We start from the raw sequence: 14,950 nt of genomic DNA on the forward strand, positions 1-14,950 counted from the left end.
AGCACTGTGCAGTAGGGACAATACGGCGGGCTTCACAAAGACACATGCCACGACATAGTATACACATGAAGCCTCATAGTAGACTTGACGTACGTATGAAGCGTTAACTTATTTTCCAATCTCGTGTGCGGAATTATCGTTATGATATTGAGGGGCAGCATTACCCAATCGTCACTCAGTTCTCTATGTACATCTGCATTTCTTGGGTGTACGCTCAAAATATAAATATGATTTTGAAAAAGTACATTATTATCAGTCTTACTTCTTTCATTTGGAGCCTCTTGATATCCGTTAGCTGTTGCGACAAGAAGATTATGATAATACATGACACCAGCTGTGACAATGATGACATGGGTTTTTCCCCAAAATGCAATAGGCACTGTGTGTATCTTCTGGAGAAAACTGTTGTTTCCATGATTGCCTGCATCGTCAAGCGGAATGTCAGGGGTATCAAAAGATAATAAAATGATAGAACTCGTTGTTACACTGCCTGGCACTCGGCAGTAAGGAGATACAGTACAATGTGTCTGAGTTGGGTATCTCTTCACACCATTACTGTATAACTGGCATAAGTCTAGACTCGAACAAGCAGCGACACATACACATACATCCACGTCGCTTTGCAGTGCAATGATAATGAAAGTCTTTTCAAACCCCATTTCATCTCCCCTTTGTTTGGCAACGATCGCAGTTTTAACAGCTGGTTATTTATCATATAGTCTTCTCGAGGTTTGACAAGACAGACCATTTGAAAAAAAGTGTTAATCTCTGTTACAAATCTAAAAAATTACTATATAAACTATGTACTTGAATAAATATGTCAATTGTCAAGCAGACTGAGTTGTTTGTTCCTCACATTCAGCAGTGTTAAATTCGCACATGCAACGCAAGGCTCATGTGAACGTGACGGCCTTGAAGCTTCTTTATTCTTCAGGGAAAGTGAGTGTTATGTTTTTATGCCACTTTCAGCTATATTCCAGCAATGATGAATGACTTATACATGTACAAATTCTCCAGCCCCAAAGCTGGAAACATAAAGAATTTCACCGAAGTGTCTCTGATATCAAATATATCAACACAATTCTTACAAGAGAAAAAATTCCAAGGCTTGAGCGATGATAAAGACAGGAGGTATTTATCATCCAAATTCACAGTCATGGTATGAGACAATAGATCCATTGAGTTCATTATGTTCATTATGAAAAACACACAGAATATATTAACTAGAGTTCAATATAATTATTTAAATAGTATCTACAGGTTTCCAGATCATCTATGCACAGAACAGAATCAGAATTTATCACATTATTAACCATTCACCCAGTGATTATACACAATGATAAATAACATATACATGTATATGTACAAATATTACATATATTTTCCAGTATCCTTACATAACATTCCCCCAAGACTGGAAACATAAAGAATCTCACCGGAGTGTCTTTTGACATCAAATATATCAACACGGGTCTTTAAAGTGTAAAATTCCAGAATTGAGTGATGGTAAAGACAGGTGGGTGAGATTTTATTTATCATCCAAAATCATTCTTCAATCTTTTACATTTTGTAAACAGTAATAATTAACTAGTGTCTTGAATGTTAAAAATACAGTAAACCATCTTCAGTAGCAGAGAGTATTGATGTCATTTGATTGTGATGTCCATGTAACTGAAGATTTTACAATAGTCTGTTTTGAAAAATGTACATACAAGATCAAATATGCACTCAACCCTCCTTGGTTAAACAATCATTTGATCAACATAAAACAAACAAATGTGTCATGATTTATGTTTATTTGAGTCGTATCAAGACTCTTTTGCTTAACAATAACTATTTCAGTCAACATTGTCATACAATGAAGCAAATATATTCCACTGTGAGTATTGAACTTTCCACAATAATGTTTGCGCTAATCGAAAGAGAGGATCAAGTGTATATGACACCAAATTAAAAATGCATTATCGGCCATACGACGTTTGCTAACTGCGTCCGATGACTTTAATGGTAGTGTAGCCGGATGGTGGTGCTAACTCTGAATGAGTTATAGCCACATAAGTACCACCCACTTATAACCCCCTAGTATTTATTCTATACATAAATACATATATACATACATATATACATGTTCATCTATTATCACCATCACATCATTCTGTGTTCATTATATGTTGTCCTTGTCTGCAGTTGAATGTCAGCCAACTAACATCAACCCTGATACCCTTATGCAGCCTCTGTGATTTCTCCAGCTTCACCTGGACTTGTTATACAATGTTTCATCAAAGTGCTATTATTTACAAAGGAAACGTTAAGAGGTTGTGATCAGTGAATTATCTTGTGTTCCCAATATCGAAGTATGGAACATTCTGATAATAGACTACATGTATAACACGATTGTGTATAAGACTTGCTATTCAGTCAGTGACAAGGAGTTACATGTAACGTGATCAGCGTGACGCCAGAGAGTATTCGTCAAGTTCCCAGTGAGACAAATTCATTAATCGGTACAAAGCAATGAATAGTGCAGCAACTTGACATATATACTTAATGATTGCCGTCAAAAAGTTATCGCCTTGTAGCAGGCTGTATAAATTAAATTTGTCAAACTATCCTTTCGTCTACGTTCAAGTATGGCCCATGCGAGAACATTATTTTCTAAGTATCTAAGTATGAGAATGTTCGTGACCCAAATTGACTCTTTCACCCTTTTGTACTCTTATTAGCTACATCCCAGAAGAAGGAATTGCTCATAGCTGGGAAATATTTGCTGAAAACCTAAAAAAATATGCATTTTGTTAATTTATACATTTTAGTCTTAATTATGCATTTAGTGCTTTTCATTAGTCCCACTTGTTAAAATGAAATGAACAAAGTTCACATCAATATTAACTCATCTGGTAACATTCATGGTTATGAATTGTTTGACAGGCATTACTTAGAAGCTGACGGATGACAAAGTAGACACAATTTGTTAAGGCGGCGTTTCGGTATAGATCCTTGTTTCGTTTTCAAGTTTAAATGTTTGCCTAATGTCTCATATTATGCATATTCACAGTCAGAAAGAGCCCTTATTCCACCTTATGCGTTGATGCCATTGCAAAGACTATTGTGATCATGAAGTCATATTGTCAAGTGACCCGGTCAATTAAGACAATGAACAGAGTTACGTCCCATAGTCGTCCCAGGATCCTAAATTCTCTCTGATTACGATTATTGTTCTGTCAGCACAACATCCTTGCTCGCTGGTTTCACAACAATCAATCTTTGCTCTTTCTCGCTCATTAAGCTGACACAGTGTAATACAACCTGAATACTGCTTAAAGCCCCTTTAAACCAACTCTCTAACACCAAGGCACAATAATGTACACAACGACCGCCTTAACATGACATAGATATTAATGCGTGGTTGACGGGTATATATGTGTTGTTGCTTTGTGTCACAGTAACACTTACCCCTGTACACACCACCCGGAAGTTGAAAGGCTCACCTGAAGTAGATATACCCGACTACATACCAACATGTGTATATGTCAGTTCAGGGAAGTCTACAAATAGTCTGTGCAAAATCTTTCATGGAGATCAAAATACGCCATTTGTGGATTATTATCCTGATCTCATGTGGTGCCAGATGTAAGTATATGTGAATTATATACGTGAAAATAGTACAGTTGAACTGCTTCACTGCACACAGCCCAGCACAGCGAACATTCTCGTGTGTGCTGTTCAGCAGAACGTACATTCTCGTGTGCGCTGTACAGTAGAACGTACATACTCGTGTATGCCATTCTTTGGAATGAATCAGGTTCCGATCAATCTCTCAATAAAGATATTCTTTCAGTCTTGAGATCGTTAAACTCTAGCAATAACCTGACTAATGTAATTATACACGCTGTGCACAGGACTTAACAACAAGCAGGCCTCCATGCGTTAACCCTCTAACGCGCAGTACGTGATGTCCTCCGATTACATGCTTAGTCATACATGTGGCTGTTCACAAGGGATTTGTTCTAAACGGTTGGACGATGTGTACATATAACATGTAGGTAATCGGAGGTGTCGACGTTCCTCTGTCCCGTATTCACCAGTGTTATCACCGGCCTATGCCACTCACTGTGCGATCACTAGCGGAATAACGCACCCATTGTATGTGTAATTGAATGCTAAGCCATGTATGTAAAGATGCATAGAAATAAGAGGAAGTTAATCCCCGGGCAGTGACACCACATCAGCCCCTCTGTGTACAGGTGATATCACTTTAGTATCATTTGTCCAGCAATCATTCACCAGTTATGTATATATATAGCATTCAAACAAGCACAATGACGCCACCACGGGGGTTTTGACAGCAATGTAGGTCACAGGTACAAGCGACGTCCTGACAATTTCCAACCCCCAGTCCTGAAACACACCACCAAGACGTCAGAGGATACCTTATGTCGAGTTAAAAGTACACGTTTAGGGTTACGGCATTTTACAACAAATAGGAGAGGGGACATAGGGCTTATCGTCACGTTCAAGTAACTGCAGTTATATAGCGTTATACATGCATGTGTTCGTGAGCGTGTGTGTGTGTTGTGCGTGGGTGGGTGGGTGGGTGTGTATTTGTGACGTCACACTGTTGTCCTTGCAGTTGATTCTGCGCCAGGAAATACTAGCCATACGGAACGTGCATTTTAAAACTATAGGTCATTATGCAAAATAAAGTGAAATTTGGGCGTCTTTCCTTTTTCCAGAATCAACAGATTTTCATGATATTTCGATTCTGTAGCATATTTAAACGTTTTTTGATATGACGCTGTAGCAAATAGAATTTGAATGGATGTGACATCTAAAACACCGTGATTAGGCAAGAATGCTCAACTCGCTGAAGGGTTGGGGGGGGGGGGGGTGCGGTCGGGTAGACTTGTGGTTAAAGCGTTCGTTCGTCACGCCAAAGTGTGAGTGAGTGAGTGAGTGAGTTGAGTTTAACGCCGCTTTTAACAGTATTCCAGTTATATCGCAGCATGTCAGCTTAATGTGGGAGGAAAGCCCGAAGTGATGCAGGTCTCAGACATTTACCACTTCGGTGAAACCCACGAGCACTGGTATGGTGCTGACAAACCTAGAAACATAATTGGGGCGAACCGGGATTGAAACCCACAATCATAGGTTTCTTGCGTGCCCAAGGGACGCAACTCTGCACAGCGAATCGCGGCGCCTTAGACAACTAGGCCACCCGTGCCCCGTCACGCCAAAGACCCGGGTTCGATTCCCAACATGGGTACAATGTGTGAAGCTCAGTTCTGGTGTTCCCGGCCATGAAAGTTCTGGAATATTGCTAAAAGTGGCATAAAACCATACACACTACAACAACAACAACATACTAATATTGAATTAATCACATTTAGAAATAACACAGTATAGCACATGTCACAGTAGTATGACAGATACAAAAAAAGGGAGATAAGCGATACCTTACTTCTCACATCTAACAAGAAATAAATAGTATTACATTGAAGACAACCACTTTCATATGTTCAATAGACGTTTTTTGCTAGAACTTTAGTTCATATATAATACTATCCATTCTATGCCATAATAACATTGGACTTTTTTACAAACAATATATATGCTAATCTCATGACCACTCTCTTTAGTACCTCTCATCTTTAGCTCAACATCATTAGTACGACACCACGAGGTACATTCTCGTTGAGGCAGATGATCCAATCAGCAAACCAAAATCCTCGATATCATAAATAAGATTCCCACTCACATGAAATACATGTGCTATTCATTAACCTGGCCCAAACGAAGAACAGGTAAGAGAGAATACCATGAACAATACCTTTGTTAATAAAACTGTATAACACAAACAGGAAACGGTTTTGTGCAAATTCTATTGAATTTATATATACAAAATAAAATACAACTTGAAAACATCCATAAATTCCTCACTGTTGCAGATAACCAGTGTTTGCATGTATAGCAGTACCAAATAACTGACTCTATGTTAAAGTGGTCGCTGAGATTGTGCAGGCTCATTCGCGATATTTCACATTCTCAATTTGCACTTACACAGGTTTTATACGTATTTGAAACGTTAGGGTATTTGTGTTCAATATGTTGAAAAGTCGACTTTTTCTAGTCACAGATGGTGAGAGTGTCATCGTTAGAGAGACGGAAACGGCCAGATTCAGGTGGCAGGTGCCACGAGGGACATCTGTAACTGCAATGTATGTGCTAAACCCAAATGGGACCGGCGTCCTCCTCGCTAACACAGCAAACCGGCACCTTGTTCTTCCTTCACACTTCAGTGGGAACTTGTCGGCGGGGCTTGTGTCCTTTGATATGAACAATGTCAGCAGATCTGATGCTGGGACTTACACTTGTGGTAACGGAGGACTGAGTGATATCATTCCGAACTGTGGACAGACGCTCGTTGTTCTAGGTGAGTGTATATCAATGCAATTCGATTTTTAGCCCTACATTTCCATCCTCAGATGCTGAGAGTCAGACTACAGCCATCGCCTACCCTGGAGATAACAGTACAGTCAGCTTCCTCATCCCACAAGGTGGTCTTGGGACAGGATCTTCATTCTACTTTGTTACACCAAGTGGTGTGATAGCCTTTATTCTTACAGCATCGGACGTATTCATAGCCACAGATCCATATAAAGATAGAGTAATTTTTGAAGGCAGCTATTCCTCGAGGAACATCACATTTGTGCTGAAGAACATTACAAGATCGGATGCAGGACATTATAATTGTAGCACTGCGGGGTCTACCAGTCATATACCGAACTGTGGCTTGAAGCTTATAGTCATCGGTATGTTGTTTACATTTGATAAATCAACCATGTGCATACGATATGCATGTGTATCAGGAGCCAACTCAAATCAGAATAGAAAGGATTGTGTGTCTTCCTCACCTGACTCTAATAATATATAAAATGACATAATATATACAAATAAACGACTTATCATAGCAAAATTTGTGTGTCTTGTAAAAGCGTGCCAACAATCATTTCAGGTGAGCCAACCAAGCCAGTCATATCACTTCAATCTACTCCCGTGGTTGGCAGGAACGTCACAATGACGTGCTCATCTACATCTACAACACTGCCTGCAGATCATGGACTGACCTTCACCTACACCTGGAAGATAGATGGTGTCAACATTAACTCGCCAGGTGGCGCTAGTCTAACAGTTCTGGTTGAGAGTCATGACCCACAAGATATCACCTGCCACGTGACAGAGGATGAGGGCCTGGGGGGAGATAGCGACGTTCTGATGATAACTCCTGACTGTAGGTATATAACTATAGATTACCAGATACACATCGGTATGTGGTGGTACTTGTTGTTAGACAGTGTAACCACAGTGGAATGTCTACAACTTTGAACTGCATACAAATGGTGTAATGCCAAGGTTACCGTCACTCTGAACACTATTCCGATTGAATTAAACTGAACAAAGATAGATTATACTTTTCCTAACTTGCCTGTACAGCACAAAGTGGAAGGTTCATAATGTATATATAAATACTCAATAGTGTAATATTACTTGCTGAACAAAATACCCTGTAATGATAAATATGCTATTTGAAAGCACTACTGTACGTGTGTATTGGGAAAGTGTTGCTTGGTTTGTAATATATATTATAAAAAAAGGCTTTGAGTTTGAATTGATCATAGTATACACATGCACAACAGTTAAGCGCCACCGACCATATTTGTGAGCTGTTTCTTTCTAATATAACGAGATGTATGTACGAGTGTTATAAGCCGTATATGTAAACCTCATGTGATGCAAAAGTTGTCCCAAAGCAAGTTTTTCTTGTGTTCCAAAAGAATATGAGCAGAATGGAATTTTACCCAAGACCAGAAATTGAAGGATTAGAAAACATTGAAAAACTTTTTCTGTCATGTAACTGTCATGATATCAGCAGATCAAATCAGTTGTCACATAGACACCCTAGGGTGTGCAGAGTCTATTGCAAGACAGAAACGTCAGTAACGTGTGTATGATCCACGGACATTGACCACAGCTTCAACCCTACGCCCTCATACTCATTACAAGTCGTTGAATGCTTCTCTGAGGCAAACGGATCCATTCTTCATGAAGTGCGGCTTCAAGTCCAGCGAGATTTTGAACTGGGGGATCACTATGTCTGATTTTCCGGCCAAGAATGTCCAAGAGATGCTCAATCGGATTAAGATCCGGACTACAGGCCGGCCAAGGAAGAGTAACAATAGCTTCTTGACGCAAATAAGCCAAAACTGCCCGAGATCTTTGTGGTCTAGCATTGTCGTCCATGTAAACAGGTCTTGTCTGAAGAGGATGGTTGTCTTAATGAGGGACTACCACTGGACAAAGAACGGCATCTTGGCATTGTTAGCAATTCAGGTTTCCACGAATTGTCACCAGCGGAAGTTTGCAGCCGAAGGAAACACAACCCCCTGCCACATGCTAAGGTCTTCTGGATGTTACTTGGTGCAAAACGAGCATTACGTTGCCTCCAAACACGTATTCGACCATCAACAGTTCAAAGGAGCATTCGACACTCGTCAGACCAATGGATCCTTCTCCAGTTGGCCAAGTTCCATCGACTATGGGCACAACACCATATCAGACGATTCCCCATGTGCCTCTCAGTCAGTTGAGTGAGTGAGTGAGTGAGTGAGTATGGTTTTACGCCGCTTTTAGCAATATGCCAGCAATATCACGGCGAAGACACCATAAATGGGCTTCACACATTGTACCCATGTCGGGAATCGAACCTGGGTCTTCGGCGTGACGAGCGAACGCTTTAACCACTAGGCTACCCGACCGCCCCCAGTCAGTTGAGGACGTTTTACTGGTCTTCTGGCGTTATATCTGATGGATAATTCACTGCAGTCTTAAATCTGTTCATGTGGCAAATGGATTTCGTCTGACTATCCTTAAAAGATGTCTATCCTCTCTGTTAGAGGTCTTTCTTGGACTAAGAGACCTATGCCTGTCATTGACATCATTGGTTTGACCATGTTTGACAATCAAACGAGTGATAACACTGATGACGACCCATTTGTCTTGCAGTGGCCCTGCATGACATGCCAGCAATTTTCATGCCTATCACTTGCCATCTTTCAGCGTTCGTTTCCTTTCCTTGTGGTATCTGGACAGATGTGGGTTCATGAAACTATGGAGGCCTAATTCAATCATCTTTCGTATTTCTGATTCCCACACGTGAAATCAAGAGACTATGAATATGGTGGCGCTTAATTTTTGTGCATGTGTATATAACACTATATATATTTATATTCTAAAACGACACATGTGTTTCTCCTTGATGATACAAATGGAACGTTTAGAAGAACGTATTCAGTATTGAGTTATATTTCTAATTACTTTCGTTTATGTAACTAAAAACCAAGTTTGAATTGATTCGTAGCACTGATCTTACAGATCCTCCGTACAATGCCAGCATCTCGTCAACATCTGTACAAGTCAAGGAGGCTGACGTCGTACCCCAGGTCACGTGTGTCAGCACGTGTCGACCTGCATGCTCATATTCCTGGAAACAAGGATCTCAGACAGTCGTGACTGGACAGGTCCTCAGTCTTGGTGCAGCAATTAGGACCATGGCTGGCAGCTACGTGTGCACGGCAACTAACACATATGGCATAACACAGAGTCCTGCTGTTTCACTTGATGTCCAATGTGCGTATGGCTGCATTTAATGTTAGAGTAAACCATGCTTGTGATAAGAGGCGACGAACGGGATCTGGCCCTCTGACTTGCGTAGATCGATGCTCATGATTTCAATCACTGGATTGTCTGGTCCAGAAACGATTCAACAACAACTGGCGTTAAACAACAAACAAATCATGTATAATAAAATAGAGTCTGGATCAGACAATAGAGTAATTGACATCATGAGCATCAATTTACGGCAATTGTGATAACATGACAAACAACCAAAGATATACATGTAACATCACCACGGCTGATAACCCAATCCCTCTGGTCGCCTTTTACGATCCATTGTAAACCGGAAACTTCACGGCGTGCTGAGAATGATTATTAAAGTGAATGAAACATGATGACATGCTGGAACTAGTTTGTATGAAATATGGAATATAAAACACAGGTGGTCAAATTTACTTGAGTGAGTGATAATGGTTTTACACCGCTTTTAGCAATATTCCAGCAATATCATGGCGGGGCCAGCAGAAATGGGCTTCACACATTGTACCCATGTGGGGAATCGAACCCGGGTCTTCGGCGTGACGACCGAACGCTTTAACCACTAGGCTACCCCACCAACCCCAAACTTACTTGATACATCATATATATTTACAGAGATGGTTTGCATATTTCAGCGTCTTCACTGTTGTATTGACATATTTTATCTAAAATGAAGTGAAGATACATATCACAATGTTTCTTAGTTTGCATAATTTAGACGAGTCGCATTACAACTACGACGGATGGACAAAGTAAAGGTATAATTTAAATCCGCCTTTCACTCTTCAGATAAACCATCTGCAGTTTTAATGGCTAATGGTCAGTCCAATGCAGCTGGAGTTGACGAAAGAGGCTCTGTGGTTCTGTCATGCGCAGTAGACAGTAATCCTTTCTCCAGCATCTCCATCATGAACGGCACTATTCGACTGAACCATGTGACAGAGGCAGCCACCGCCAGTTTCAACTGGACTGGAGCGGATTGTCTTGACGGCGGCGTCTACACGTGTCTTGCAAGGAACATAGTTGGTGAAATGACAGCATCAGTAACAGTAAATATAAAATGTAGGTACCTTGATGAGACTCTAAAGGTATCTGGTTTAATAACCAAGATATTCACACATCTATTGATATATTCTACAGCCACGTATGCCACCTGGAAGTAGTATGTCCAATATTGAGCGTAAATTTTATGGGAAATTAGAAGGTGATATGTTGACTCATATCCTCATACTGACTTGTCAAGAAGCAATGTATTTGACAAGAAGGACGACTTTTCGATAAAGAAACTGCACTGATGTATAAAACTATAAAGTCACTGTCATTGCAATAAAATACTTGACAAAGAAATATTTTCAATGCAGGGAGAAACACGTGAAAAGAATTACTTCTTACATTAAAGGTTCCCCGCGGCTCAATTTCCAATACCCCCCAGGGAGGGACGTGTATGTTGACATAGGACAGCCAATCAGATTACAGGTGTACATCCTGGCCTTTCCACAACCGACTTTCACCTGGTTTAAACAGAATGGAGGTAGTGCAGAACCTGTCGACCTGTCAAAATGGCGCCAGTATGACGAGGCCATGACGTCATATATTGTCACAGATATTGTTGAAGAGACGGATTATGGAGTGTATTATGTAAACGTCACAAACACACTTGGAAGGTTCCGAATGCAATTTCAACTTGGAAAGAAAGGTAAGTTTGAATGAAATAATTGAACTCGCCTTTTACTTGCAATATAAGTAGTTTTACGGAAACACTATTATAGGAAACTGATTAAGGTATGTTATTGTTTGTGTCCATGTTTGCAAAGGACAACTGTAACAAATTAATTTTTGACTGATAACACACACATATATACACACCCTTAGAGTGATTGTTTTCTTGTGATCATATCATGAAACTCCACGTCGTTTCCTTGTTCAATCTATACTATGTCCCTCATCACATACAGCAACGCTTTCTGTACCACTTCCAGTGTCAAAACAAAGCCGGCAGCTACATCCTTCAGTGGACGCCTGGTGGTGATGATGGGACAAGAGGCGTAGGGTTCCTGGTGGAACAAAGACTGCCACAGGCTAACTGGACCACAGTCTCCGCCATTGTTGAAAGTGATGGTGTGAGGAGACAGGTGCAGCTACCTGAGTCTGGAGACAGGACCGTCTTCTTCAGGCTCTATGCTACAGAGGGCGCTGCAAGGACGTCACCAGTGACGGCATCATGTACAACAGTCACTGCTGCAGTCGACAATGGTATGTCAAACCGATAATGATTTTAGCGGTTCGTCGTTTGAGTTTTTTGTAGCTCACGTTTATAACGTCTCCAAGAAAGGTATTCTTAATTAGAATAAGGAAAGATGATCATTAAACTTGAAGTTTTCACACCCCTTCCATGGTTTGAGAATACAATGAAGCAGGTTAAATGTGATGCACTTCAAGACAGACCAAAGGTCTAAGCAACAATATATAATTTCTCTAACCTGGGCGTTCGGATATCATATCTACCCGATGACTTGTTTTGATAGATGAAGTTATCCAAACTAACATCTCTTTCTCTGTGTTCAGGTGAGCTATCGTTTGGAGCAGGAGTGGGCGTTGGCTTTGGTGTTGCAGTAGCTGTTGTAGCAGTGTCCCTGGCTGTTGTTTGCATCTGCAGGAAGAAGTGCCTGTCATTGAAGAATGGTATGAAAACACAATGTGCATGGCTTATCAAGATCAGAGATGTTCGTCTCCCCTTAGACAAATCAGTAGCTCATTTTATATTGCCATATGATATGAATGACGCTAAGACGTCTCTCGGAAATAAACACCTCCATTATAAACATGAAAATATTTGCAAAATAGCTGTCGACCTGTATTTTGAGCAGGCCTATGTATTTCATTCTTTTGTAAGGAGTGGTTAGAATTATATGAAACAGAAAATGTAAACATGAGCTGCACCACACTGTTAATACACTATTGATGACTGGGATGATTTGATCACGCAATAATTGTTACGAACATGACACGGGTACAAGCTGTTATAGTGTGGGAGATCTGTGTTTCTAGATCCGTCGAGGCAGAAGGAAGAGGAATCTGTGTAAGTACTTGTGGCTCTTTCTATACTTAACTAAGTGAGAACTGAAACATGTTGCTGAATTGAAAGTGGAACAGATGTGTAGATCAGTACCCTGTTATTACTGTATCAGTATAGACTATATCATTTGTGATAATACGTAATTCGCAGAGGAAAGTTAATTCATGTTATATGGACACACACAATAGAATATCCTGCAATGTGACGCTACTGTTTCTAAACAGATATCATGAGGTAGCTGCATCTACCGTGACAACTCAGCACACTCGCCAGCAACATCGTCAGTCAGGTAAAACAAGGATTATAGACTGGACATTAGTTACATTCCTGTTTACTGGACCCGAAAAAAACAATATTGACTGTGGAAGAAGACGGTGGTCGATGTTGTTTTGTTTACCATAAAGCATTTAGTGGCCTAAAATATGATTGTTTTTATGTAAGAAAGCGACAAAGGCAGATTCAAAATAGAATGACATGAGATCGCTCCTTGGCGAATGAAATGGCGGAATTTCAAGTACATAAAGAAAAGAGGTATATATCCAATCCTTGTCAACCAATGCTAGGATTCAATGCGAATGTTTCAACCTGGTTATCGACGATCGTTTCAGTGATATGCAGGTCGTATGTCCTTGTTTCATAAAATATTGAGGTCACAAGGAGGATTAAGATTGATTACCCACCACTAGTATTTATTGCGAGCTCAATCTTGTCACAAATAGGTTTACTGTGCATGATTTGTACTGGGGGCGACCACAGGCTGATGTGTAATAATATCATTACAGGCGCGGGGACATCTGGCAGCACTTACGACGCCCTCACATCTGACAGGGACACGCCAACTGAAGCACCAACTTACGAGAAACTAGAGAAACAGTACGTGAACATGGCGGTGTCTGCTGATGATGAGACCTAACTGCAAAGACCAAATTGTGTACAATGTACGAAGGTCAAAGCAGCACATTCACATGTCTCGTTATACGTCTTCCATGAGGTCTGGGCTTACATCAGTCGCTTGACTCTATCTTTCCATTTGAAAACGTCTGAGACGCTATCATTCGAAGTGCCGAGTTACGTCCCTTAGGTGTGCCAGACGCCCGTGATCGTGTGTCTCTCAGATTTAGTTGTGGTTACCCTTCGTAGCTTTTCCGCACCGTACCTCTGATCGTGGGTTTCTTCAAATCAGTTTTCCTCCTGCACCAAGCGTTGACGCAATATATATAACTGAAGATTTCCTACACAGCTGCCTTAAACTCCTTACCCAATAAGAGCTACTGATTTCAGAGATGTACATTGTTTCACCAAAGCAAGCTTATTTTCAGAAACTTATACATATTTACATGTATATACATATACATATTTTTAAAGACAGCTTAAGAGAGATTATGTATTGTCTGAGGATGGTTAGATATAGCTGTAGTCACTAAAGCACTGTGCAGTAGGGAACAATACGGCGGGCTTCACAAACACACATGCCACGACATAGTATACACATGAAGCCTCATAGTAGACTTGACGTACGTATGATGCGCTAACTTATTTTCCAATCTCGTGTGCGGAATTATCGTTATGATATTGAGGGGCAGCATTACCCAATCGTCACTCAGTTCTCTATGTAAATTTGCATTTCTTGGGCGTACCAGAAAACTACGACCTTCGGTTCGAGTACCAGATTCGCCCTCTTTATAATTCTAGGTTTGTCAGCACCATACCCATGCTCGTGAGTTTCACCAGAGTTGACTAGCTCTGATAATAATACTCACCAAAGCACTGTTAGCTAACTCACTCAGCTAAACAATTGTTCAACAAACTGTATACGCTCAAAATATAAATATGATTTTGAAAATGTACATTATTATGAGTCTTACTTCTTTCATTTGGAGACTCTTGATATCCGTTAGCTGTTGCGACAAGAAGATTATGATAATACCTGACACCAGCTGTGACAATCAACTCACAGAGCCTATGCCACGATCCAAATCTTTCCCACCATTGGAAACATCATTGCTGACAGTGATGACATGGTTTTTCCCCAACATGCAATAAGCACTGTGTGTATCTTCTGGAGAAAACCGTTGTTTCCGTGATTGCCTGCATCGTCAAGCGGAATGTCAGGGGTATCAAAAGATAATAAAATGATAGTACTTGTTGTTACCCTGCCTGGCA

The 14,950-nt window shown here is 40.5% G+C and overlaps 2 protein-coding genes across 3 annotated transcripts; both read left to right on the forward strand.

Annotated features, from left to right (window-relative positions):
• The first annotated feature begins 3,460 nt into the window (after positions 1-3,460).
• LOC125375917 (carcinoembryonic antigen-related cell adhesion molecule 5-like) lies at positions 3,461-10,897 on the forward strand. 2 transcript variants are annotated; one of them, XM_048386965.1, is made up of 5 exons: positions 3,461-3,630; positions 6,128-6,430; positions 7,013-7,288; positions 9,430-9,684; positions 10,501-10,897. In XM_048386965.1, exons 1-5 carry the CDS (start codon positions 3,528-3,530, stop codon positions 10,872-10,874), a joined length of 1,311 nt encoding a protein of 436 aa, XP_048242922.1. In that variant the 5' UTR covers positions 3,461-3,527; the 3' UTR covers positions 10,875-10,897. The 2 variants fall into 2 exon arrangements, with proteins under 2 accessions (XP_048242922.1, XP_048242921.1); XM_048386964.1 differs by lacking the exon at positions 6,128-6,430 and adding an exon at positions 6,483-6,809.
• A 339-nt stretch (positions 10,898-11,236) lies between these two features.
• On the forward strand, positions 11,237-14,634 carry LOC125375931. Its single transcript, XM_048386983.1, has 6 exons — positions 11,237-11,242; positions 11,667-11,964; positions 12,277-12,393; positions 12,760-12,790; positions 13,012-13,076; positions 13,570-14,634. Exons 1-6 carry the CDS (start codon positions 11,237-11,239, stop codon positions 13,698-13,700), a joined length of 648 nt encoding a protein of 215 aa, XP_048242940.1. The 3' UTR covers positions 13,701-14,634.
• Positions 14,635-14,950: the final 316 nt, after the last annotated feature.

Source organism: Haliotis rufescens, unplaced genomic scaffold (assembly GCF_023055435.1).
Source record: "Haliotis rufescens isolate VD_foot unplaced genomic scaffold, xgHalRufe1.0.p SCAF_63, whole genome shotgun sequence".
Taxonomy (NCBI): Eukaryota; Metazoa; Mollusca; class Gastropoda; order Lepetellida; family Haliotidae; genus Haliotis; species Haliotis rufescens.